Consider the following 26788-nt stretch of genomic DNA (forward strand, 5'->3'; position numbering starts at 1 on the left):
GCGGAGTGTGCGCTGATATGAAACTTCCTGGCAGATTAAAACTGTGTCCCGGACCGAGACTCGAACTCGGGACCTTTGCCTCTCGCGGGCAAGTGCTCTACCATCTGAGCTACCCAAGCACGACTCACGCCCCGTCCTCACAGCTTTACTTCTGCCAGTACCTCGTCTCCTACCTTCCAAACTTTACAGAAGCTTTCCTGCGAACCTTACAGAACTAGCACTCCTGAAAGAAAGGACATTGCGGAGACATGGCTTAGCCACAGCCTGGGGGATGTTTCCAGAATGAGATTTTCACTCTGCAGCGGAGTGTGCGCTGATATGAAACTTCCTGGTAGATTAAAACTATGTCCCGGACCGAGACTCGAACTCGGGACCTTTGCTTTCGCGGGCAAGTGCTCTACCACCTGAGCTACCCAAGCACGACTCACGCCCCATCCTCACAGCTGTCCTTCTGCCAGTATCTCGTCTCCTACTTTCCAAACTTTACAGAATCTCTCCCGCGAAAGGTAAAGGTGCCGAGTTCGAGTCTCGGTGCGGGACACAGTTTTAATGAGCCAGGAAGTTTGATGAAGATCTGGTTGGTAAGTCCATTGTACGACAGACAACAGCGTTATTTGAGAGATTGTGAGGTTTTTACGTTCTGCAGAAGACCGAGCTGGCCGGCTTGTGTGGCCGAGCAGTTCTATGCGCTTCAGTCTGGAACAGCGCGACCGCTACGGTCGCAGGTTCGAATCCTGCCTCGGGCATGGACGTGTGTGATGTCCTTAGGTTGGTTAGGTTTAAGTAGTTCTAAGTTCTAGGGGACTGATGACCATAGTGCTCAGAGCCATTTGAACCATTTTGAAGACCGAGCGGAGGCACCTGTGCGTGCAGGTTGGATAGCTTTTGGGAACCTGTATGGCGTCTTCGACGCTAGTAAAACATTATTAGAGTTCAGTTACTTGCTTGCAATGTTTCCAAGTCTTCGTTCTTCCGCACCAGCCTCCGCTGTTGTTCTTTCAGCTGCGTGTTGGGTTCTAGCTGATGTCCGTCGAATCAGCTCAACTGTTGCGCGTCCAGTACAAGTTGTTTGCGACCCTGGCGCGCCGCGGACTGCCGGCGAGCAGGCGCGGCCTTTCGAGCTGGCTGCTAGAGTTTACTCGATTCCATTCTGAATTGTACGATGACCCTTGGTGACCTATTCGCGATGTAACTGGTGTCCGAACCCGCGTGGTCGTTTGATCTCCTCCCGAATCCTCGTAGGTTTCAGCACCCGAAGGCGCCCGAGTGTTGAACAGGAACTCCAATACTGGTGGAACTTTGCTATGTGGTGCTGTCGGTGGGCAGTCAGTTTCTTCATCAGTAGATTGTTGGCGGCTAGCAGCATGAAGTTCACCAGGTGCAGGCCATACTCTGGAGTACATCTTCGGCTAGTTCATGCACTGTGCTGGAGCATTTTCTAGGATTTAGATCCAGTAGAGTAACAAAGCCATGGAATCGAGTGTTATTACTGTGAATTTCACCGATTCCAGTGATCAGCCCATGACGAGAGCTGGAGTAATTGAAGGAAGCTAGTGTGAGGCTATGACGCAGGGCTCGCTTCGTAATGACCGAATGTGTCCTCCTTATTCTGCTGTAATCACTTAACAAGCTGGTAACTGCTGTGTTGGTCCCTCGCTATGTTCCGTTATGAAAGAGATACTGTTGCAACACGCCTTACGAGCTAACGAATTTGCTTGTCTCGCTTCCTTCGGTTTTCTGTCGCAGTCGCCTTTCTGCAGGAATGCGTGCCATTGCTCGGCAGGCCGTGTCGTCGACCCGACACACTTGTGACATACAGGCTTGCTTCTTGCGTCTGTATCTGTCTCTAGCATCGCTTGAATTTGCCTGTGTCAACGTGAGGGAACTTGAATGAAATTTTTCGAATTTCTGTCCCTTACTATTCTTTGCCTTGACTGCGCATTTCTGAATCCCATTGAGAGACACGTGGTTATATGAATGCGTGGTGTCTGTTCTTTCGGACATTTCCGAAAGAATAGACACCACGCATTCATATAATTGATACGTCTAGCTGATTGATACACGGACATAGGAAAAAAGTTCCCTGATTTTCCGGTTAAAAATACACTTCCTCCTGGGTGAAAATACACTTTTTCCACGTTAAGTGACAGTATACTTTTCCTCAGCAGTGTAAAACTTACCAATCCTCTGAATTGTCATGGATTTATACACCGACGTAGAATTTCCCGGCACTTTAGAAAACGAAACTCAGAGAAAAAAACACGTTTTGAAAAGATGTTTGAAATGCAGCAACTTGTACAGTACATATTTTCGTATTAAGAAAGTATAAATTCGAATTCCACCAAACACCGCATATTACTTTATAAAGCATTGAGATCGAGATTGCGCGTTTGTAAGCCAGTCATAGCTCATGTCATGTGATCTCACCAGCCGATGACAGCTGGTATTCAAAGCATAGGACACATGATGTAGTCAGCCAATAGCAACATCCCTGTTAAGTAGCGCGAACACATAAGTAGGAAAAGTTAATGGTATAAATTAATATATATAGTGTTGCTACAAGAAAAGAAAAGCTTTTACATATAATATTGGTCTCTAAGATTAATAAGCTGAAAGAGAAGCTAAGCTTTCACATATAGTATTGAACTTCGTTGCGCCTGTTACACTTTAAAATACATCACACAGATGTGCCAGTAAAATTTTTACAACGACATAAATGTCTAAACTTCTAGGCTCAAAATTCTTCTACATGGTCATCCTCAAAGTTGATTGTTAAACGTGAGTCAAACGGTCTGTGATTTAAGAAATTCATCGTACATTCTCGCACATAGTTAATCTTGGATAGAAGGAAATTTACTTTGAAATTAACACTTTTCAAGCAACCATTCGCAATATTTTCCTGCGACCTGTTGGAAATAGGTTCGTTTCATCAGTTGCCAGAGAGCGCCAGATGTTACCGCGTTTGTGCAGCTGCGATGGCGCAGAAAGCCCGTATGTTCGTACGTGTAAAACATTAAAAAATCTTACATTATCTCATAAAAGAAACAAGACATTAGAAGATACTCCAAGAGCATCAGAATTTCACGAACCATACTAAAATGCATAATTTGGCTTAAAGTGCACATTCATATGCCCAGATTCGAACATAAATTTCCTTGGAGTACCAGTTCTGTATTATGTCACGTTTCGTTCTTTATTATGGCATAATGCCATACGTGCTGGAAGATGAAAAAGTGCATTTGAAATGCAGCGGACAGTTGAAACTATTCAATAGTGTGGAATTAAATACTTTGTTTCAAATAAATTGACTGCCTCAGCTGAAAAGATTATTAAAAGCCAAATTTGTTTAGCAAACCGACAAAAATAACTTCACTGTTCTGCAAGGCGATGAATGTTTGACTATCAGAAAGGTGGACATAAAATAAAATCTGAAACTAATAACATATTTTGGCGTTCTGTAATTATGTGAATGTATTTTAATTCGCTGCGTACCTTCCGGCCACAGAAATCCATTTTGTTTTCATTTGACGTGAGAGCAATAAACGAAGAGGAAACAGCAAAATCACTAAACATAAACACGGGTCACATGGAGACTACCCACCTCCCCACTATAACTCAGGCTGCTCTGTGCATCAGCCCCCAGTCTATGATATTTCCAAACCAAGGCAACACTACTTAGTATTGCCTTCTTCAGTGGGGATGGACAAATTCGTCCGACCTCCTGTGGGAATGTCAGAGTAGCGAACGTCGCGGAAATGGACAGGGGATGCGGATAGGTGGTGCTCGATGGAAATGTGGATAGCTACGAGGCGTGCCGCGATAGTCCGCGCAGTAGCGATAAATGTCCCGCATGGCGCAGTGATTGACGCACGTGCCTAATAAGCAGGAGATCCCGGGTTCAAATCCGGGTCTGGTACACATTTCTTCTCGTCGCCGCCGATTGCGCGTAATGTCCTGATGCAGCTGACATTAGTGATCCCTTCCCTTTCTTTTGCTCTGCTCCTTCAATTTACAGACTTTTGGTTACCACTTTGAAAAGCCTCTGTGCGCTTAAGTTGTTGCTACAAGGTAGTCTGTTCCAACACTGCCCCGTGGAGCGCGGGCGCCGGGTTGCTTCGGCCTTGGCCACCCACGCCCGCGTGCTGGAGTCCAGGCAAGCACGGAACTCACGCTACAGCCCGGCAGCCCCATTGTTCGTGCTGCCCACGGGCGGTCACTCGAACCGGAACTATTATAAGGGGAAGTTGTACACTTCGATAAGATATTAAGTATTAATTTAAAGATTTGTGAATCCCCGGACGTGTGGCAGTGGCCTGTAATACATGATATCTCTGTTCACACAGGCTCTGCTGACTTCCTGGGGCTGAACCACTACACGACGCTGTCCGTGAGGGCGGGCGAGTCCGGCCGGGTGCCGTCCATGCAGCACGACTCCGGGGCCGTGACGTCACACCTGGAATCCTACCCTGTCAGCCCCGCGCCCTGGCTCAGGGTAAGAGCTGTCGAGGAGGCAGGCCGCGGTGTTCACGTTCTTCTGCCATTCTCTGTTCAGTTGGGATAACATTAAAGTGTACAAAGATTATAAAATAATAACTGATGCGTGTTATATTTACTTAATTATTTTGGCTGCATCTCGGTGGCTAAGTGGGAAAGTGTCAACACAAATTCTGAGGTCTAGACTTGGGTACACAGGGTTGGAAAGTGAACGCATCGAGTCCATAGGAACGAATTAATGATACGAACAACTGTCGCTGTATTCCCATACAATGTGATAATTCGTGCATCCACGAGCCATGAGGATACTGAGAGCAAATATTTTAAATGCACATGGGTCTCACACTGCATTCAGAAATTACGAATGGTGACATAGTCGCAACAAAAATCCACATTGATCCCGGTGGGTATTGACATCTATTTATTCCAGTTACGGATTACAAAATTGTTTTAGGTTATAAATTTTTGTCAATAATGACCATCCTCAAACCTCAGTACACTCAGCATTCTAACCACACAGTAAGCATATCAAAAATGGTACAGTCAAAGTGAGAAGCCTGATAAACGTCGCCGTATGTATGTAATATTTATATTTCATACAAAAATAACGAAGCTTGTTTGTCTTTTTACTTCGACTGAACCATTTTTGCGTGTGCTAACTCAATGTGATTAGAAAATTACGTGCACTCAGTTCTGAAGGTAACCTGAAATAAAAAAAAAATTCTGATACGCAACTAGAATAAATATCTATACAGCGTTTACAAATAGCCTATTAGACCGAAGTGATCATCTCTATAATAATCAGTAAAATTTTTGATATTGTAGCATCTACTATAAAACGTTTAGTCATAAATCCTATAATCATGCTGGAACAACAGACACAATACGTTACTCTATTAGAGTTCGGAATTAATAATGACATCTATAATTACAATACTGGAAGAAAATATGACCTTTATTAATATTCAATAAAATTTACTTTCTCACATAGAGGTGCTACCAAAATCTTCCGCCACCTACGCAATAATATCGCAATGACTGCAGTTGTAATGGGCAGCAGTGTAGCATCGTATGAAATGTATGGAATTACTAAGGATGTAAGAGTGTGACTGCTTTAACTGTCCTCCTGTCGTGTGCGCAGTGCATCCCGTGGGGGTTCCGGAAGACGCTGCGCTGGGTGTCTGCGCAGTACCCTGGCTGCCCCATCGTCATCACCGAGAACGGCTGGGGCGACGCCGGCGATCTGCAGGACGACATGCGAGTGACATACTTTTCGGTGCGTAGTTCTACACCGTGATTATACAACCTCTGGCAAACCGCAATTGTCTGGGGTCATTATTTTACAATTAACTGTAAAATGTTGATATGATAATTTTTACTGTTGAGAACATCATCATCATCATCAGCAGCAGCAGCAGTGGCGACAGAAACAGCCTTTAGATGACCCCTGCTGGACAAAGCCGCCCAGACTTATGCAGTACTACGGTCTTCTGTTATCCACATCCATGTTGACTCTGCATGTTTTCTGTTGTTATCCACCTATCTTCCATTAGGCCGTCGCCTCAGCTTTCTCTTATTTCTTGAATCGAACAACGAAAGCCTTTAGTCCGCCTGCCATGCACCTGCCTTCACATCCTACAAATTGGTTACAAATTGATATTCATACATGTATCAACGGGACGGAAAATGAAAAATTGTAAACTTTGGCGGCCGAAAGATGGATGTGTGACGCTTCAGTACAGTCTCACCATGAATACGGCAAGGATAACAAACAGCGGAGATGTAGATAACAGGGGGTATAAGTCTTTGTGAATTTTATTCTGTGTATTCAGTTGCACAGTAACTATGTCTCACACACAGGTGCTTGACGAGTACACACACATGTCAGAATTTGAAAGAGGATGTTACTTGAGCTCAAAGAAGCCGGTTGGAGTAATGAGCAATCGCTCGACATGTGAATAGGAGGGATGTTGGCAGGAGTGGGTGGAACCATGGCGGAACACAGCGTCAAGAAGGAAGCGGTCGACCTACAGAGATGATGTTCAGGAGCAAGCAATCGTTAGCCACTCAGAGCTCCATGATCATTGCTCTGACGTGCAACTGGTGCTTCATTGACCAGAAGGGCCATTAATAGGCGGCTCACATCAAGGGGACAGAGCTCACGGTGCCCCTTAAGCCCAACACCTTTGACCTCTGTACACCGAAAACACCGTTTGCAGTATTGTCAGTGACATTCGGCTTAGAATCTCATTGACTGTATAACACTACCACTCCTACTGCTATACCATACCCTCAAAGCTGGAGGCAGTTCGTATAATGAAATTATTTTTATTGAAGCAATTACGGTATAAAGAAGCAGTGCAGTGTTACCCTCTGAAAGGAATATTGTTGTGTTGATCGTGATGTGTCTAACGGAGGTGACTTATCGGAAGTAAAGTCAGAATTACGTAAACATTTAAAAGGTAACAAACAATAATTTACCTATCCACACTGTTCAAAGAATAAAGAAAACGGTCGCCAGCCTAATTAGGCATGAGAATGATTAACATTCCTGTTCAGTAAAATTGATATGAGTATCTTTAATGGACAGACACAGCCTATACTTTATCACACGAGAGTGCGATGATCACTAGCAGATGTTCACGTTAAAGAAAGTGCTAACAACTATAGGAGAACATAGCTATTTGCATAAGTACTACAGATAGTGACATACACTTTTGCCTTCAGGGCTTAGCCAAAGCGAATAATTTCAATTACATTACTATTAAATTGCACTACAGAATGCTAAAATTAGGCAGAGATTCAGTATCTTTTTCATATATTTTCCTATCTGACATGGATTGTGGATATGGTTCACTGCAAAATTAGGTATTGTGCGTGGATTAGGTCTCTCACTACCAAATACCTTTCTACTTAGAATGAAAATTAAATGGAGTTCACTAACAAATTACTTCTCACTGTCCTTTGAATAAATAAGTTACTGTTTTCATAGATAGTGGTTTTTCTATTAATCATTATCTAGCATGAGCACGATAGACAAACTGTGGCTCCTGTTACACTATTAATATGCACTTTTAATGCACGAGACGAAACCAATATTATACAGAACTTGACTTGAATAGCAAGAGTAATTGAAACTTTCTATAATTAAGTAACTTTGTGCATTTGAACTCTTTCAGTGGAGGGGGCCCTTAATTTTGACCACTGTAATAGAGAAAACTAAACACACTTTCAATACACTAGAGAAACAAGCCCTTAACAAGCATGAACATGTAACTTTCAACAGTAATAGTTCTCAACTTTTACTGCAGTAGAACACAACTTGACATAGTTACAAGACAATAACTCACCTTTGGGTGATTTTCAACAGGCTGCACTATGATCATTTAATTTGTAAAACTCTATAAGTCACAGTTTTGAGAACATTCACTTTTGAAGTTGGCAACAAAATATTAATAAGAGTTCAACAAGCATCATTTACTATATTTCTCAGTTCTGCTACATTAACTTTAACTTAGTTTCTTCTTACTATCTTCAAGTGGCATTATTGAATTAATAACTGGGCTTTCCTCTTTTCACAATATGGACACTCGGTAAGCATATTTGACTTGGGAAGGACCCAAAGTGGTTGTGTGACTGGGGATAAAAATCAAGATAGCTATAAGAGTTCGAGTATAAGTTACCTTGTATTTGAATACACTAAAATATCCAATGAGCTGATCCTGTACGTTACTATAATTCTTCTGTTCCGGTACAGTGATTGCGCAATGTGGTGGGGAGTACATCTTGGCAGGTGGATTTACAGTTGGTAATGATAACGCTCTGTCATTTTTTGGTGGCGATGATAGCTACCATTTGCAAAACAGAGCTAGCTTACAAATCCACCCATCCGAGGCTTTGGCATATCGGAAAACGGCACAAAAATCCTCTCTTGGCACCAGCACAATATACGACTTTTACATAAGCTGTTGTCAGTTCGGTAGCTCGTTCCCGATTAACTCTTCCGTCCACCTTTCGATCCATGCCAACCACATATTGCGCGCGTTACAAAGTTCCGGAGAGGAGCCACATATTTCATGCATATAAAGAACTAATAACCCTAAGTGAGGATCAGCAAACACAGAGTAACAAACAAACCTTTTGAACAAAACAGATCAATTACACATATTGACAGTTAAACATAAAATTATTTGAACAAATTTTCAGTTATATGTATAATAATTTTTGTTCCTCTCCAAGTGAGGCAAAGAGTTTAGGTAATGAAGACAATATATTGCATATGTTTCTTATCAGGATATCAAAGTTTTTACAAAGAAACAAGTACACATTTCTATACAGTACCGAATTAATCATAGAATAGATACAGAAGCTCAATGATGGAACGTTGAACAAAATGGAAAGCAAAATACACTACTGGCCATTAAAATTGCTGCACCAAGAAGAAATGCAGATGATAAACGGGTATTCAGTGGACAAATATATTTTCTGTATCCAGAAAGGCCCGTGCAAGACCTGCAACATGCGGTCGTGCATTATCCTGCTGAAATGTAGGTTTTCGCAGGGATCGAATGAAGGGTAGAGCCACGGATCGTAACAAATCTGAAATGTAACGTCCACTGTTCAAAGTGCCGTGAATGCGAACAAGAGGTGACCGAGACGTGTAACCAATGGCACCCCATACCGTCACGCCGGGTGATATGCCAGTATGGCGATGACGAATAGCCGGCTGGAGTGGCCAAGCGGTTTAGGCGCTACAATATGGAACCGCGCGACCGCTACGGTCGCAGGTTCGAATCCTGCCTCGGGCATGGATGTGTGTGATGTCTTTAGGTTAGTTAGGTTTACGTAGTTCTAAGTTCTAGGGGACTGGTGACCTCAGAAATTAAGTCCCATAGTGCTCAGTGCCATTTGAACCATTTGATGACGAATACACGCTTCCAATGTGCGTTCCCCGCGATGTCGCCAAACACGGATGCGACCATCATGATGCTGTAAACAGAACCTGGATTCTTTCTAAAAATTGACGTTTTGCCATTCGTGCACCCAGATTCGTCGTTGAGTACACTATCGCAGGCGCTCGTGTCTCTGATGCAGCGTCAAGGGTAACCGTAGCCATGGTCTCCGAGCTGGTAGTCCATGCTACTGCTAACGTCGTCGAACTGCTCGTGCAGATGGTTGTTGTCTTGCAAACGTCCCCCATCTGTTGACTCTGGGATCGAGACGTGGCTGCACGATCCGTTACAGCCATGTGGATAAGAAGCCTGTCATCTCGACTGCTAGTGATGCGAGGGCGTTGGGATCCAGCATGGCGTTCCGTATTACCCTCCTGAACCCACCGATTCCATATTCTGCTAACAGTCATTGGTTCTCGACCAACGCGAGCAGCAATGTCGCGATACGATAAACTGCAGTCGCGATTGACTACAATCCGACCTTTATCAAAGTCGGAAACGTGATGGTACGCATTTCTCCTCCTCACACGAGGCATCACAACATCGTTTCACCAGGCAACGGCCGTCACCTGCTGTTTGTGTATGAGAAATCGGTTGGAAACTTTCCTCATGTCAGCACGTTGTAGCTGTCGCCACCGGCGCCAACCTTGTGTGAATGTTCTGAAAAGCTAATCATTTGCATATCACAGCATCTTGTTCCTGTCGGTTCAATTTCGCGTCTGTAGCACGTCATCTTCGTGGTGTAGGCATTTGAATGGCCAGTAGTGTAAATCAACAAAAGATATGTAGTGTCTGAACTATGGTATTACAACTAGAATAGAATTGTTTTGAGTGATGAGTCCCGCTTCGAACTAAGCACAGATCAGCTGCTGAGATGCGTCTCGCGACGCCCCGGACAGTGATGCGATACCAGCCTGACTGTCGTCAGCCATACGGCCCGACAGCCAGAAGCCATGGTCTGGAGTGCCGTTTCATTTTGTAGCAGGACCTCTTTGGTTGTCATTCGCGTCACCCTTAAAACTCAGCGCTCCGTCGACGATGTTCTACGCTCCGTTTTGTCGCACTTCATGGCAAGCCATCCTGGGGTTACATTTCAGCAAGATAATACCCGCCCAAACACGGCGAGAGTCCTGCTGCTTGTCACCGTGGTTCTCAAACCCTACTTTGGCCAGCAAGGTCGCCGATCTCTCCCCAATTGAGAACGTTTGGAGCATTATGGGCGGGGTCTTCCAACCAGCTCGGGATTTGACGATGTAACGCGCAAGTTGAACGGAATTTGGCTCTCCATTACTCAGGAGTACATACAACAACTCTATCAATCAGTGCCAAGCCGAATACCTACTTGCACAAGAGCCAGAGGTAGATCAACGCTCCATGTGTGAAGCTTTTTTTATTGAATAAATCATCCAATTTTTCTGTTCGTGTGCATGACATCTACCGATTTCCGTCCTACTCGGATACTGCATCGTAGTGCGTCTTTTTTTTTTTTTCTTAGAATGTATGTCAGCATAGTCTACAAGCCATTGTGAAATCCATGGCTGTAGGTACTTCCCATCGAACACTTACGTTTCTTCCTATTGCATTCAGATATGGAGTACACGAGGAATGTCACGAGACGCGGTCCCACCAGTATAAGTGTGCAGTGTTGTCAGTAGAATAGCAGTAACAGTGGTATTCAGTCAGCCAGGAGAGCTCAGCCAGGTGCATTTCAACCGTTCTCAAGCTGCCCAAGTCGACTCCTGGTAATGTGATTGTGAAGTGGAAACACGAAGGATAAAAATGGTTCAAATTGCTCTGAGCACTATGGGACTTAGCATCTGAGGTCATCAGTCCCCTAGAACTAGTTAAACCTAACTAACCTAAGGACATCACTCACATCCACGCCCGAGGAAGGATTCGAACCGCTCGGCCACAGCGGCCCGCCACGAAGGAACAACCACTGCTAAATCAAGACCAGACAGATCTCATGTACTGATGGACAGGGACTATAAAGCACTGTGGTGCGTGGTTCTAAAAAATCGCACGAAATCGCCGTAAGAATTTACTTGTGATCTCCGAAGTGCTACCAGTAGTTCAGCTATCACAGTGACTGTGTAGAGAATTGTGCACATTGCTCGATCGGCCCCTCAGAAGCCACCAATTTCTGTAGTCAATGCTAAGCGAGTCTTGAGGTTGTGTACAGAGCGTCGCTAGTGGGCAAGCGATGACTGGAAACGTAATTTGAAATGATGAATCACATTATACTCTGTGCCAGTCCGATGACAGGTGTACTGTTTGGCGAGTGACGCCAGCATGTGTAGTGCCAGAAGTCTAGTACGGAGGAGATAGGGTTACGCGGTATGGGTATGTTTTTCGTGGATAGGTTGTGATACCCCTAAAAAACGCCGAATGCTGAAGGATTTGGATTGGATTGTTTGGGGGAAGAGACCAAACAGCGAAGTCATCGGTCTCATCGGATTAGGGAAAGAAGTCGCCCGTGCCCTTTCAAAGGAACCATCCCGGCATTTGCCTGGAGCGATATAGGGAAATCACGGAAAACCTAAATCAGGATGGCCGGACGCGGGATTGAACCGTCGTCCTCCCGAATGCAAGTCCAGTGTGCTAACCACTGCGATGCTGAAGGACATGAACATATTTTACAGCAGTACATACTGCATACAGTACGGGGACAATTAGGACACACTGCACCCTTTTGTAAAGGAGCATCTGGGATTCAATGGTTTGTGGACTATAACATCCCTGAGATGGACAGGTCTGCCAATGGAACACCTGTGAGATGAGTTAAAACGTCGCCTTCATTACCGGCTCGAGTGTCCCACACTGATACCTTCTCTGGTTTTAGCTCTTGAGCGAAAATGGACTGCCATTCCTCCAAATTCCAACACCTCATTGAAAGCGTCTCTAGTAGAGTTCAAGCCACAATAAGGACCAAGGAAGAACACACACTATGTTTGTGTTCACTAATAGGTGTCCGGATACTTTTGATCACATAATTTATATTAGTCTAATCTGGTCTTTATGGCCCCTCTGGGAGAGATATGTAAAGGCTTCTACTAGAATTCATAGATTCTTTTCTTAGTACAGGTTTTTGAAACTTTGAAAGTAGCTTATTGCAAGCTATCTGACATCTGTCAGTAAGTGTCCACCTTTTGAGATTTTTCAGCATTTCCAAGGCGGTCATCTGCGAGAGAAACAAACCAGTGCCTATTATGCCGCCCTTCTTCGTAAACGTTTAGTACTGCCTATTAATCCTATTTGTTAAAGGTCTTCTAGTCGTGGGCAATAATACAGGATGAATAACGCTAGTATTTTCTAAGCAATCTCCTTAAATGGTTCAAATGGCTCTGAGCACTATGGGACTTAACTTCTAAGGTCATCAGTCCCCTAGAACTTAGAACTACTTAAACCTAACTAACCTAAGGACATCACACACATCCATGCCCGAGGCAGGATTCGAACCTGCGACCGTAGCGGTCGCGCGGTTCCAGACTGTAGCGCCTTTAACCGCACGGCCACCACGGCCGGCCAATCTCCTTAGTAGACCTATTGCACTTTCCCAGTAATTCACCAATGAAGCGACGTCTACCACCTGCTGTACCTTTGTATTTCCATAGATCGTTACACCCAGAAATTCCTGTGAGTTCACTGTTTCCAGTTGTGAAACATTGACACTGTATGCATAGGTTACTACATTTCTGTGTTTCATCTCAAGTCTGTTCCCTGATACATTTATTTGTTTTCCTGCATTTCTAAAATGCATCTCTCCATTTCTTGCAAAGCAAAGTTTAGTTAAGAAAGGTTTTTTTTTTTGCATTTGAACTCCATGCCTTACTGCTGTAAGTAAAAAATGTGAATACATAGTGATTGTCAACATTCTTTATCACATATGTCGAAGCTTAGTTCTGAAAATCCCATTTAGTTTACCAAAGCTCCCAAGGGTTTTTTCATTCTTCTGTTCTCTTGCTGCCCATCCAGTCATTGTTTTAAACTGCCCTACATACACAAGTAACTCGTCAGCTGGCTCTATGTCTTCGTTGTGAATGTGTACGATTTTGTTCTGAGTTCATTGCACATTATATTAATCCTAGTATTATTTTAATCGGAACTGCCAGCTGATGTGAACAGCCAGTGACAGAAGAGAGTGACTGCACTCAGTTCATTTGAAGTCCTGCCTTCAAACTTGCTCTGTTAAGTTCTACAGAGAAACAGTACAATTTTATGAACGGAATGGCAGTGGTCCATGTGTGTTATAATAACACGTACACGTTTTTCTCTTTTTTCCAGTTTAAGGATCCAGAAACTTTCTATAAGAGAGCTGAGAACAATTTTTGGTGATAAGGAATACTGTGCCTGACTCCTCTTTCAAATTCGAAATTCTCATTATCCTGATGAAGTCTGACGAGAGCTGTGACACTGATATATTCATCACTATATTATCACAGGTTGAATAGTGCTTTGTTTCTAAGGGAATGTTTCTTCAGATTTTGTTGCAACTAAATCAAAAACTCTCTAGACCATTGTGCTATATTTATTTATAAGGCCAGCTTATTCTTTCGCCTTCTTAAAATCTTCTTTTTATGTGGTTGTTGATAATTTTAGTGAACACCTTGTACATTATGGAGAGGCATCTGATAGGTCAGTAGCTCGTTCGTGTCGAGCTGTGTGTCGCAGCACACTTTTGGACAACACTGTACATCAGTACTCTGGGAAGAGTAGCGTTCCTTGTGCATGTTGAGGAGACATGAAACTCTAATCCACTTTGCACTCTATTATGAGCAAAGTACAAATTATAGGCTAGCTTTTGCATGAGAGACACATATCGGTTATTCTATGTGTTATCATAATCATAATTAATGCTTAAAGTTCTCTAGAGATGTAGATACTACTAGTTACCTATATTCAGCACTTTTATACTTAGCGTCATTGGTTGGACGTGGAACCATAAATTCTTTTCTTTCATTTCATCAGTATACTTATAATCGTGCCAAATTACCCTTACGTAAGCTATTCTCTTTTGGCAGGCGTACCTATCTGAGCTACTGCATGCTATAAATGAAGACGGCGTTAAGGTGTTTGGATACATTGCATGGAGCCTGCTGGACAATTTGGAGTGGATCTTCGGGTACACGTAAGTAGTGTCTGTGGACTCATTTCTGATGTTCTACAGGTGTGTTAGAATTGCTGCTTATTAGCATCCTGTTTTAATCATGCTACTAACAAACCCACTTGATCAACTAAACTGGACATACCTGCTGTGATAGAGAGAGAGAGAGAGAGAGAGAGAGAGAATGGAAACAAATGGAATAGATTCAATGATCGCGGACGTCAAACGAAAGCAAAACAATAAACAAACGACAGTCGGAAGCGCATCAGAGACGTAAATTTGTGCAACGAAACGTTTGTCCAAGCCACAGCAGTATAACAGGACGCAGTATTTACAAATGAGCAGGAGAAAACGGGAGTAAACACTGTCAAAATACGAAACGTAACCCATGAGTAACAAACTACACGAAACAGTTCGCCATAGCTAAGGTTCACAAAACTTTATCGATGTCCACAAGTTTAGGTCAGCTTCACAAAAACACGTTTGGCACACAAAAACGAACTTGTCGCAGCCAAGGACTCGTAAAATACTACAATGGTAACGTCAGAGACCGGGGTATGCCACGAATTTAACTAGAATAAACATCTTAAAGATTAGATAATAAACAAAAAAATCAATGCAGACATTGTCTAACATTCCTCATGTTTGCAGATGACACGATGTACTAATTTAGACCTGTGGCTGATTTCGGTTGGCAGCCACAGGACACATACAATGTAAAATAAAAGGCAAAGTGTACATACAATTCGAATGACAACAAAATCTGATGTATCATATTCCTTAAACTAAAAATAAACTGTATGTAAGTATTTCAGGAAAATAATAATAAACATTGAGGCTGCCACAACTGTGGTGAAACACGTTTGGGTGTTAAAACAATAATTTGTGCATTTCCTAAAAGGCGGACCCATCCTTAATTAATTATTATTTTTCTGCAAGCACGGGAACTGAACTCAAAACTACAATATGATCGTAATACTAATTTATGAGAAAATTAATAAATGAAAATTTTTGGAAGGATCGTGTAAAATATTGTACATAGAAAATGAAATGTGCAAAAAAACGATACTGATGAACTGTTAGGGTTTTCGAAGGGGTACTTAGGAAGTCATCCAAAGCCGCTACAGAGCGTCGAAGTACGGCGCGGTTCACACCAGAGATGGTGGTTGTCGCTGAAACAACCGGTTTTCTGCACATCGGTTCAACCTGACTGTTAACACCGCTCAAAATGGCCAAAATAACTGATTTTCGGTTTTTTATTCCTATTATACCTGTAATAAACGCAGAAATCGAACCAAGTTTAAAATATTGAGGCACTCAATTAAAAGATACATACACTGAAACGCTAAAGAAACTGCTGTAGCATGCGTATACAGAGATACGTAAACAGGCAGAATACGGAATGAGATTTTCACTCTGCAGCGGAGTGTGCGCTGATATGAAACTTCCTGGCAGATTAAAACTGTGTGCCCGACCGAGACTCGAACTCGGGACCTTTGCCTTTCGCGGGCAAGTGCTCTACCATCTGAGCTACCGAAGCACGACTCACGCCCGGTACTCACAGCTTTACTTCTGCCAGTACCTCGTCTCCTACCTTCCAAACTTTACAGAAGCTCTCCTGGTTCGCAGGAGAGCTTCTGTAAAGTTTGGAAGGTAGGAGACGAGGTACTGGCAGAAGTAAAGCTGTGAGTACCGGGCGTGAGTCGTGCTTCGGTAGCTCAGATGGTAGAGCACTTGCCCGCGAAAGGCAAAGGTCCCGAGTTCGAGTCTCGGTCGGGCACACAGTTTTAATCTGCCAGGAAGTTTCAGGCAGAATACGGCTCTGCGGTCGGCAACGCCTATGTAAGGCAACAAGTGTCGGGCGCAGTTGTTAGATCGGTTACTGCTGCTACAATGGCAGGTTATCAAGAGCTGAGTTGGAACGAGGTGTTACAGTCGGCGCACGAGTGATGGGACACAGCATCTCCGAGGCAGAGATGGAGTGGGGATTTTTCCTTACGACCACTTCACAAGTGTTCCATGAATATCAGGAATCCAGTAAAGCATCAAATCTTCGATATCGCTGCGGCCGTAAAAAGATCCTGCAAAAACGGGACCAATAACGACTGAAGAGAATCGTTGAACGTGACAGAAGTGCAACCCTTCCGCAAATTGCTGCAGATTTCAATGCTGGGCCATCAACAAGTGTAAGCGCGCGAACCATTCAGCGAAACATCATAGATATGGGCTTCCGGATCCGAAAGCCCACGCATGTACCGTTGATGACTGCACGACACAAAGCTTTACGCCTCGCATGGGCCCGTCAACACCGACACTGGACTGTTGACGACTGGAAACAAGTTTCCTGGTCGGACGAGTCTCGTTTCAAATTGTATCGAACGGACGGACGTGTACAAGTATGGAGACAACCTCATTAATCGATGGACCCTGCACGTTCGCAGGGGTTGTTCAAGCTGGTGGAGGCTCTGTAATGGTGTGGGGCGTGTGCAGTTGGAGTGATATGAGACCCCTGATACGTCTAGATACGACTCTGACAGGTCACACATACTTAAGCATCCCTGATCACCTGCATCCATTTATGTCCATTGTGCATTCCGACGGGCAAACCATACGACACCCCAGACGTCGAGAACTGCTATAGAATGGCTCCAGGAACACTCTTCTGAATTTAAACAACTCCGCTGGGCACCAAACTCCGCAGACATGAATATTATTGAGTATATATGGGATGCCTTGAAATGTGTTGTTGAAAAGAAATCTCCACTCCCTCGTATTCTTACGGATTTATTGAAAGCCTTGCGGGATTCATGGTGTCAATTCCCTCAGGCAATACTTCAGACATTGATAGAGTCAATGCCATGTCGTGGTGCGGCCCCTTTGCGTACTCGCGGAGGCCTTACACGATGTTAGACAGGTGTACCAGTTTCTTTGGCTCTTTAGTGTAGAATCTAAATATTAAAATAATAAGCAAATAAAATAAAACGTAGTTCTTCCACCGGTCGCTCTTTTCTCGAAAAGCGATGCCTGGTTGAATATTATAAAAAATCATTGGTATTTTCCTATTGATTCCAATTTTTTGAAACTCTGCTCGATAATCATTTTGTACTCTCGTATCATATCACTGTTTGGGCACTGCAAATAGTCAGTGCTAAAGGGTGAAAATTGAGACTGAAGAACCCTGTTTTTCGTGTTTACGTATACTTTGAATGAATTGTTAAGTGTTTCATTTATTACTGCGACCAGAATTTCCTTACTGTATTATTATTTCATAAAAGTGGCAGACAAATATTTAATCTTTTCAAGGAAATGAAGCATTACACCTAATTGTTAGGTCACTTCGAAAAACTATTTCCGTACTAGAGTTGACGCCACTCTGCACTGCAATAGCGAGAAACGGCCGTTTAGACCGGGGGACGGCATTTCTAGCGCACTGCACGTACACGCGTACCTTTAAGCCACAACACACGCAGCCTGGACATTATTGTCTCAGTGGTGTTATACCAATTTTTATGCCATGTGTTTGCTGCTCCTTTCCTACGACATTGTTATTAAAATAGCATTGATCGCTTTTCCAATTTTCTATAACAACACAATATTTCAAAGCAATGCAAATATTACAACTAAAAATTACTTTTTTTTAAAAAGAAGAGAAAAATTGTAGCACTGCTGCGATGGATAATTATATTTTTCTTTTTACTCGGTTATTAGCAAAAATTAAAAAAAAAAAACCACATAAAAAACAGAGACCAAACAAATACCGAAAAATACTAGCCATTCAGAATTAAAATACGGATATCGGTTTTAACCGGTCGGTTTTTCCCATTTAGTTCACACTGTGAAGCTACGGTGTGCAGTACGATATGTTGCAATAAACGCACTCTGCGTCATTTACTGACGTGTAAAAAATTATGCTAGTGTAAGATATGAAGTGTAACATACATTGTATTAGCTATGTCACAGCGTTATGTAAAAACTGAAATAACGATAGTTAAAAGATTCTGTATCAGGAAATGGAGTTTGGCTTACAAGGCCATGGCTTCAAACCATGGATTATCACATTACTGTAGGAATCATTTATATTCTAGAATTATATTTATTTTAAATAAATTACCAATTCATCTTGTATTCATTGTGATGAAGAAAAAAGAGCTTTGTAATGACCTTACGGTGTTCTAGTTCCTGTCACAGTTGCATTCAATTTTTTTTTTAAATTTATGGTGGCCGGTTTTGGACTACTTTGTCCATTGTCAGCTTACAGCCGTCGTCGTAAACGTTGACGTATATTTCCACCAACACACACATATCCTACAATCATAACTGGTATTTTTATGTATGTATAAAATGTTAATGCGTATGCTAAGCATTACGGAAGTTTGGAAGTTTGTGGTAAGGTCTTACGGGACCAAAGTGCTGAGGTCATCGGTCCCTAAGCTTACGCATTACTTAATCTAACTTAAACTAACTTATTTCTAAGGACAACAGACACACCCATGCACGAGCTGAGGGAGGACTCGAACCTCCGACGGAGGGAGCCGCCCGGGCCGTGACAAGACGCCTCAGACAGCAAAACTACCCCGCGCTGCTAAGCATTACGATTGGAGTGAGCTGTCACTTCTTGTCTTTAAGAAATCATTGTATCTTGTATAAGCATTACTGTTTTATACATATAAAAAAATACCAGTTATTGCTATTGCAGATGTCTGCATTGGCGGAAATGTAAGTTAACGTTTACGTCGAAGGCTATGGTTTGAGAATGTACAATGCAATCCGTAAAAATTTTTGTGTGCGATAGTGACAGAGGCTGGAAAAAATAAAATTTAGTAATCGAAGTTGTTGGTCCTCGCTCCACATTATGTTGGAACTTCATATGTATGTGTTATTTTCGCAGAGTGAGGTTTGGACTGTACCACGTGGACTTTGAAGACCCGGACAGGCCAAGGAAGGCGCGGGCTTCTGCCAAGTTCCTTGCAGAGGTCTTCCGGACCAAACAGCTGCTTCCGGAGCACTTTAAACCGTCCGCTGTGGCCTCTGACAAGTGACCGCAAAAACCTAGCCGTGGTAGATCATTCCTGTGGTCATCCGACTGTTGTTCGCTACATGGTCATCAGAGGATTCGTTCAATGTAACGTCTTTTCTAAAATAATGAAAGACACAAATTGATGGAATAAATATATTGTATGTTTGAACAACCACATGTTTATTTCATGTCCCTTTTCCAGAATATATTGTGGCAGACTCTAATGAAGAAAAAAAAACAAAGTTTTCTACACGCTTATAACTTGAATAGTTCATGAAACTTCCAGGCAGATTAAAACTGTGTGCCGGACCGAGACTCGAACTCGGGACCTACGTCTTTCGCGGGCAAATGCTCTACCATCTGAGCTACCCAAGCACGACTCATGTCCCGTCCTCACAGCCGTACTTCTGCCAGCACCTCGTCTCCTACCTTCCAAACTTTACAGAAGCTCATTGTGGAAACATCCCCCAGCCTGTGGCTAAAGCCATGGCTCCGCAATATCCTTTCTTTCAGGAGTGCTAGTTCTGGAAGGTTTTGCAGGAGAGCTTCTGTAAAGTTTGGAAGGTAGGAGACGAGGTACTGGCAGGAGTAAGGCTGTGAGGACGGGGCGTGAGTCGTGCTTGGGTAGCTCAGGTGGTAGAGCACTTGCCTGCGAAAGGCAAAGGTGCCGAGTGTTAATCTGCCAGGAAATTTCATATCAGTTCACACTCCGCTGCAGAGTGAAAATCTCATTTTGAATAGTTCATGTTTTTTCGAGCGGAAACCCCTTTCCAAGTATTCTCTTGATGACAAGACGCCAATATATTCAATCATCTGAGGTAAGAACAAACCTACATTCTCACTGCAGTCTAGTGGAGCATTCAGTTTCCGATCGTATACGGGAGAAAGCGAATTACTTACGACGTTTCACCACATTAAATAAATGTCTCGATGTACCATTTCAGACAGTCTGAGCACGCATTGATGCTTCACGGTAACAATGGTTGTAAGCACGGGAAGTAGATTGACAAATAGGCATATACCGCAGCGACGTCTTAGGGACATTTAGTTCAGCAGTTGTCGGACACAAAGAATTGAAGTTGTAGGGGTCACTCATGGGAAGACAATACTACGCGTGGCGTTTTGGGAGTAAATATAAGGGGCTGTGTCGACCCGGACGGTACACACCCGTCTTCAAGCGTTCCTCTTGACCTGTAGGAGGCCATTACAGTAACAATACAACGTGTATGCGCTATGATTCGTTAAGAAAATGGACAAAGGATCAAGATTTATAACTAAAATATTCTCTGGTCACGATACTGAGAACACTGATCATTGACAGCTAGTGAGTAGGTACGCCAGTAATAATGACTGCAGGTAGTGCCCCAGACAGTATGAGAAATACATGTGAATTGAAGGGGGGTGACTCCTGTAATCTGCAGTGGGATATTAAGCGGAGTCAGCGGCGTCGAACGAAAATGTGTTCCGACCGGGATTCAAACCCGGTATCTCCTTTTATTAGCGAGGTACGGTGACTATTGTGCCATCCGGGGCGCAGCGCTGTCGCAACTGCACAGACTGCCTCGGTACGCCTCACGGGCGAGTCACACACCCACCAAGCGCCACCTATCCGCAGTCCCTGTCTATTATACTGATTTTCGCTGCTTAGAGATTCCCGCAGGGGGTCGGACGTATTCGTGCATTCGCACTGAATAGAGTGGATCCATTGCCCAGTCAGGCTTACCAGTCAGGCTTATGAGTTATGTTATGCTGTCTCTTCCTTCGGAGGAACAGATGCCAGGCATTCACATAATATGAGAACTATGCGGCCGTGAGGCATACTTCAATGGAGTATAATATTTTTTTTAGAATACCGCTCACGCTGGCGTTAGATTATCAATCAAACAATTATCGGCTGAAAACCTTGACACGAATGCCTCCAGGCAGCATGTCAAGCACTAACTTCCGAAAAACCTCAATTATTACTACAGCATGTTGGTTCGCCAACTGACACCACAATGTCCACAGAAATCGAGTAGTTGGCATCTGACTTAGTGGGCAGTCAGTGACAATAAATAGGGTTGTTAACTGTAGAATATAAAACCCGGTACGATGGAATCTGACGTCATTTTCATCAAACCTTTGTTGCATGATTATGGTATGGGAATCATACTGCTGTAAAATGTATGTGGGCGAAATAATCTGTACTGGGATAAAGTAATATTTTAGGAGTGCTTAATTGTATACTTTTGGCCATGAAAACTGCTACACCAAGAAGAAATGCACATGATAAACGGGTATTCATTGGACATATATATAATACTAGAACTGACATGTGATTACATATTCACACAATTTGGGTGCATAGATCCTGAGGAATCAGTACCCAGAACAACCACCTCTGGTGGTAATAACGGCCTTCATACGCCCGGGCATTGAGTGAAACAGAGCTTGGATGGCGTGTACAGGTACAGCTGTCCATGCAGCTTCAACACGATACCACAGTTCATCAAGAGTAGTGACTGGCGTATTGTGACGAGCCAGTTGCTCGGCCACCATTAACCAGACGTTTTCAATTGGTGAGAGATCTGGAGAATGTGCTGGCCAGTGCAGCAGTCGAGCATTTTCTGTATCCAGAAAGGCCCGTACAGGACCGACATCATGCGGTCGTGCATTATCTTGCTGAAATGTAGGGTTTCGCAGCGATCGAATGAAGGGTAAAGCCACGGGTCGTAACACATCTGAAATGTAACGTCCACTGTTCAAAGTGCCGTCAATGCGAACAAAAGCTGACGGAGACGTGTAACCAATGGCACCCCATACCATCACTCCGGGTGATACGCCAGTATGGCGATGACGAATACACGCTTTCAATGTGCGTTCACCGCGATGTCGCCAAACACGGATGCGACCATCATGATGCTGTAAACAGAACCTGGATTCATCCGAAAAAATGACGTTTCGCCATTCGTGTACCCAGGTTCGTCGTTGAGTACTCCATCGCAGGCCTCCTGTCTGTGATGCAGCGTCAAGGGTAACCGCAGCCATGGTCTCCGAGCTGATAGTCCATGCTGCTGCAAACATCGTCGAACTGTTCGTGCAGATGGTTGTTTTGCAGACGTTCCCATCTGTTGACTCAGGGATCGAGACGTGGCTGCACGATCCGTTACAGCCGTGCGGATAAGATGCTTGTCATCTCGACTGCTGGTGATACGAGGCAGTTGAGATCCAGCACAGCGTTCCGTATTACGCTCCTGAGCCCACCGATTCCATATTCTGCTAACAGTCATTGGATCTCGACCACCACGAGGAAGAATGTCGTGATACGATAAACCGAAATCGCGATATGCTACAATCCGACCTTTATCAAAGTCGGAAACGTGATGGTACACATTTCTCCTCCTTACACGAGGCATCAGAACAACGTTTGACCAGGCAACGCCGGTCAACTGCTGTTTGTGTATGAGAAATCGGTTGGAAACTTTCCTCATGTCAGCACGTTGTAGGTGTTGCCACCGGCGCCAACCTTGTGCGAATGCTCTGAAAAGCTATTCATTTGCATGTCACAGCATCTTATTCCTGTCGGTTAAATTTTGCGTCTGTAGCACGTCACCTTCGCGGTGTAGCAATTTAAATGCCCAGTAGTGTAATTGAAGTTTGTGAATGCGTCCATGAGCTAAGTAAAGGTCGCTACTTGCCTTATGGGTAGAGGCGTATTTAGCACAGCCACTGCAGGATTAGATGATGTTAGACGGGAATATTTCTTTGTTTGTCTTCCAGTCCTGACAACTAATGGCCGTTCGCGGCTCGTAATCTTCAGCGGCTCTGGTATAAATTTCAAACGGAAGTAACATTGTTTCGTGAATGCGTGTGATGGAGACGGTAAATTTCAAATACGGTACATATTAGTAGCAACAAATATGAAACTAGATTAAGGCTGTTGTTGTACAACGCAGTGAATAGAAGGAAAATGAGTTTCAAAAGATTTAGTAACCATTATTGCGTCATTCATTGAAATGTAAGTGCTGTTACTGTAAACGGTCAATTAGTCATCCGCTGTCACACGCAACACAAAAAGACTTCGTCAGGCAATTACAGTGACGCAACATTGGGTTCGCTGAGGGTGACAGAAATCAACATCGTCATCTACATCCGTACTCGGCGGATGCCTTGTACCACTACTAGTCATTTCCTTTCCTGTCCCACTTGCAAACAGAGCTAGGGAGAAAACGACTGCGTATATGCTCTTTTTCTCTTATCTTCGTGCTCCTTACGCGGAAGTAGAATAGTCCTAAAGTCTGCTTCAAATGCCGCTTCTCCTAACTTCTTCAATTGGATGTCGTCTTCGATTCAGGGATTGCAGTTTGAGTTTTCGAAGCATCTCCGTAAATCTCACGTGTTGCTCGAACCTACTGGTAACAAATCTAACCTCTGAACCTTCTTCCACCAGTTGCTTCATTCGAACACTAAGGGATTATTTTTCCCACTCATCTGCATTAACCTACATCTTTCTAGATTTATAGCAAGCTGTCATCATTGCATCAACTAGGCATTTCGTCTAAGACATCTTGTATCCTCTGAAAAAGAGAACAGTTGACACGAAGTGTTCTAAACGGTACCTGCTTTAAACGATCAATACTTGAGGATCGGCGGCGAACGTATAGTGTTCTTACTACAGGTAGTATACTGGGGATGGTGGTGGTTAGTGTTTAACGTCCCGTCGACAACGAGGTCATTAGAGACGGAGCGCAAGCTCGGGTTAGGGAAGGATTGGGAAGGAAATCGGCCGTGCCCTTTCAAAGGAACCATCCCGGCATTTGCCTGAAACGATTTAGGGAAATCACGGAAAACCTAAACAGGATGGGCGGAGACGGGATTGAACCGTCGTCCTCCCGAATGCGGTATACTGGGGACTCATAACATGTTACTTTATGTAGGTTACCAGTTAATAATAAGGTAAGATACACGCCGCCCGAGGTGCCAACTTAGAATGTCAGTAGTGGTACTTTAGCGAAAAAGTTTGGGGACCACTGCTGCAGAACAACGCTGAAAATTAAGTAGACTGATAAAAAGTTAGGAAGTTCTACGCAGAATGGATGAGCAAAGGAGCACGTGGAAAGCACTGACAAGAACGAGGTACAGGATGATGAAACATGTCTTAGCACATCAAAGAATAATGTTCATGTTTCTAGCGGGAGCTGTAGAGAGCAAAAACAATAGGGGAAGACAGAGATTTTTAATATCAAACATAACTGAGGACATTGGGCTTAAGTGCTACATTCAGACGAATACGTCACAGGAGACGTTTGTCACAAAAAAAAGAAACGAGTTTATTTTCTGCTGTTCAGTCTTGCAGCCTTCATAAGAGGCAAAAGAAATTCTAACTGTTAAAAAAATATTTGATGTAGGTATATGTAGGACACTCACGAAAAATTTATAGGAGGCTATTCCATTACTATTAACACTTCTGTATAACAAAGGTAGTCAGAAAAAAATTTATATTGCGTAAAAACATGTGTGTAATTGATAAAATTAAAAGAAGTCACTAAATTTTTCAAAGAACTGTTTATTTTTAAAAACTACCTGCTCATTTAACAGGTCATCAGGCTCATAACCCAAATGGATAAATATCTCCATCTCTTCCAGTAAATCCATCGTTCCCCCTTTATCTACAAACTGCAAAAACTCTAAATCGTCAACAATGCTTTTTACGTGATGCTTATTGGTTTTGAGGTGTTCTTTACAGTTTGAACGTTTAATTGTATGTAGGGACGTGTGTTCTCGGAATCGTTCCTTAATTGATCTACTAGTCTGACCAATATAGAACCCATTACAATCACTACATCTAATTTTATAAATACCACACTTCATCAGAGGGTCAGTGTAGTCGATCGAATGCGTTAGGACTTTACCTAAAGTTTTTGTATTGCTGTAACCTACGTTAACATTAATGTTCTTAAATGCACTTGCTATCTTACTAGATATCTGGCCCTTGTACTCCATAATTGTATAATTTTATGCATTGAGTTTTCGCGGTCAAGAGTTCTCATTTAACAGGTTAGAATCCTTCCTCAATATTCTAGTATAAATGTTATCAACAATGTCCGGTGCAAAACCATTACTCACCACTATGTTCTTGAGTATACTCTTTTCTTTTCTGATTTCCTCATTATCAAGTGGAATTCTAGTAAGCCTACTAACAAGGCTGTAAAAGAAGGACGTTTTGTACTGGCTGAAATGTGCTGAATGAAACGGAATAACAGCATCTGATGTGGAAGGTTTTCTGCAAATTGCAAACTTGTGTGCACCATTGTTGTTAATCAGAGAGATATATAAAAAATTAATTTTATTATTCGCATGTTATTCATAAGTGAATGTAATTTTCTGATGTAAACTGTTAAAGACTGCCAGTATCCTATCAAAGCTACCATTTTCGTCATTCTACAGTAATACTGTGTCATCCACATACCAGTAGTGATAGATAATAACCCTTTTCAATCCTGGGTTCTCAAGCTGGCTCATAAAGATATTGGACAGGGTGCATGATAAACTACACCTCATGGTTAAACCATCCTGTTGTCTGTAAATTGTATCATTAAAACTGAAATAGTTATAAGCAAGGACTAGTTCAAGTAACTGTATGAATTCATGTACTTCACCTACAGAAAGTCTTTTGTGTTTGATAAGATCATTCTTCACAGTACTAACAGTTTCTTTCATTGTTACTTTGGTGTATAAATTCATTACATCTAGAGACACCCACTTATACCCTTCTGGTATTTCAATGTCTTTAATGTTATCAACAAGTTCGTAGGTGTTCTTCACTGAAAACTGTCGAGCAAACACAAAATATTCCTTAAGAATTGCATTAAGTCTACCAGATAACCTATGGGCAGGGCTTATGATGTAATTAACTATTGGGCGAATAGGAATATTTAATTTGTGGACTTTAGGTTGTACCCTAAGGTATGGAGCATGGGGGTTCATTACCTCTAAAGCTTTGGACGTCTTCTCATCCAATAGCAAAAAAGTCTTATTTAAGGAATATTTTATACATTTAACAAAGTGCCTAGTTGGATCATTTTCTAATCTAGAAATACCATTTTCTTCAAAGAACTTGAACTTTACTTATATAATCATCTACATACATAATCACCAACGTATTTCCCTTATCTGCCTCGATAACTAGAGCTTATGTACTTTTAATTTATCATCAGTATCTTGTACTATGGATTCTTCAAT

At 42.8% G+C, this 26788-nt stretch overlaps 1 protein-coding gene across 1 annotated transcript in view; it reads left to right on the forward strand.

Annotated features, from left to right (window-relative positions):
- Positions 1 to 19739, forward strand: part of LOC124622282 (myrosinase 1-like) — a 204625-nt gene extending 184886 nt beyond the window's left edge. The window contains exons 9-12 of the mRNA XM_047147949.1: positions 4344 to 4492; positions 5636 to 5770; positions 14468 to 14574; positions 19439 to 19739. Coding sequence (XP_047003905.1) covers positions 4344 to 4492; positions 5636 to 5770; positions 14468 to 14574; positions 19439 to 19589 — 542 coding nt within the window. The 3' untranslated portion in view covers positions 19590 to 19739. The remainder of the gene's footprint in view (positions 1 to 4343; positions 4493 to 5635; positions 5771 to 14467; positions 14575 to 19438) is intronic.
- Positions 19740 to 26788: the final 7049 nt, after the last annotated feature.

The sequence above is a fragment of the Schistocerca americana genome, chromosome 7 (genome assembly GCF_021461395.2).
Source record: "Schistocerca americana isolate TAMUIC-IGC-003095 chromosome 7, iqSchAmer2.1, whole genome shotgun sequence".
Classification (NCBI taxonomy): Eukaryota; Metazoa; Arthropoda; class Insecta; order Orthoptera; family Acrididae; genus Schistocerca; species Schistocerca americana.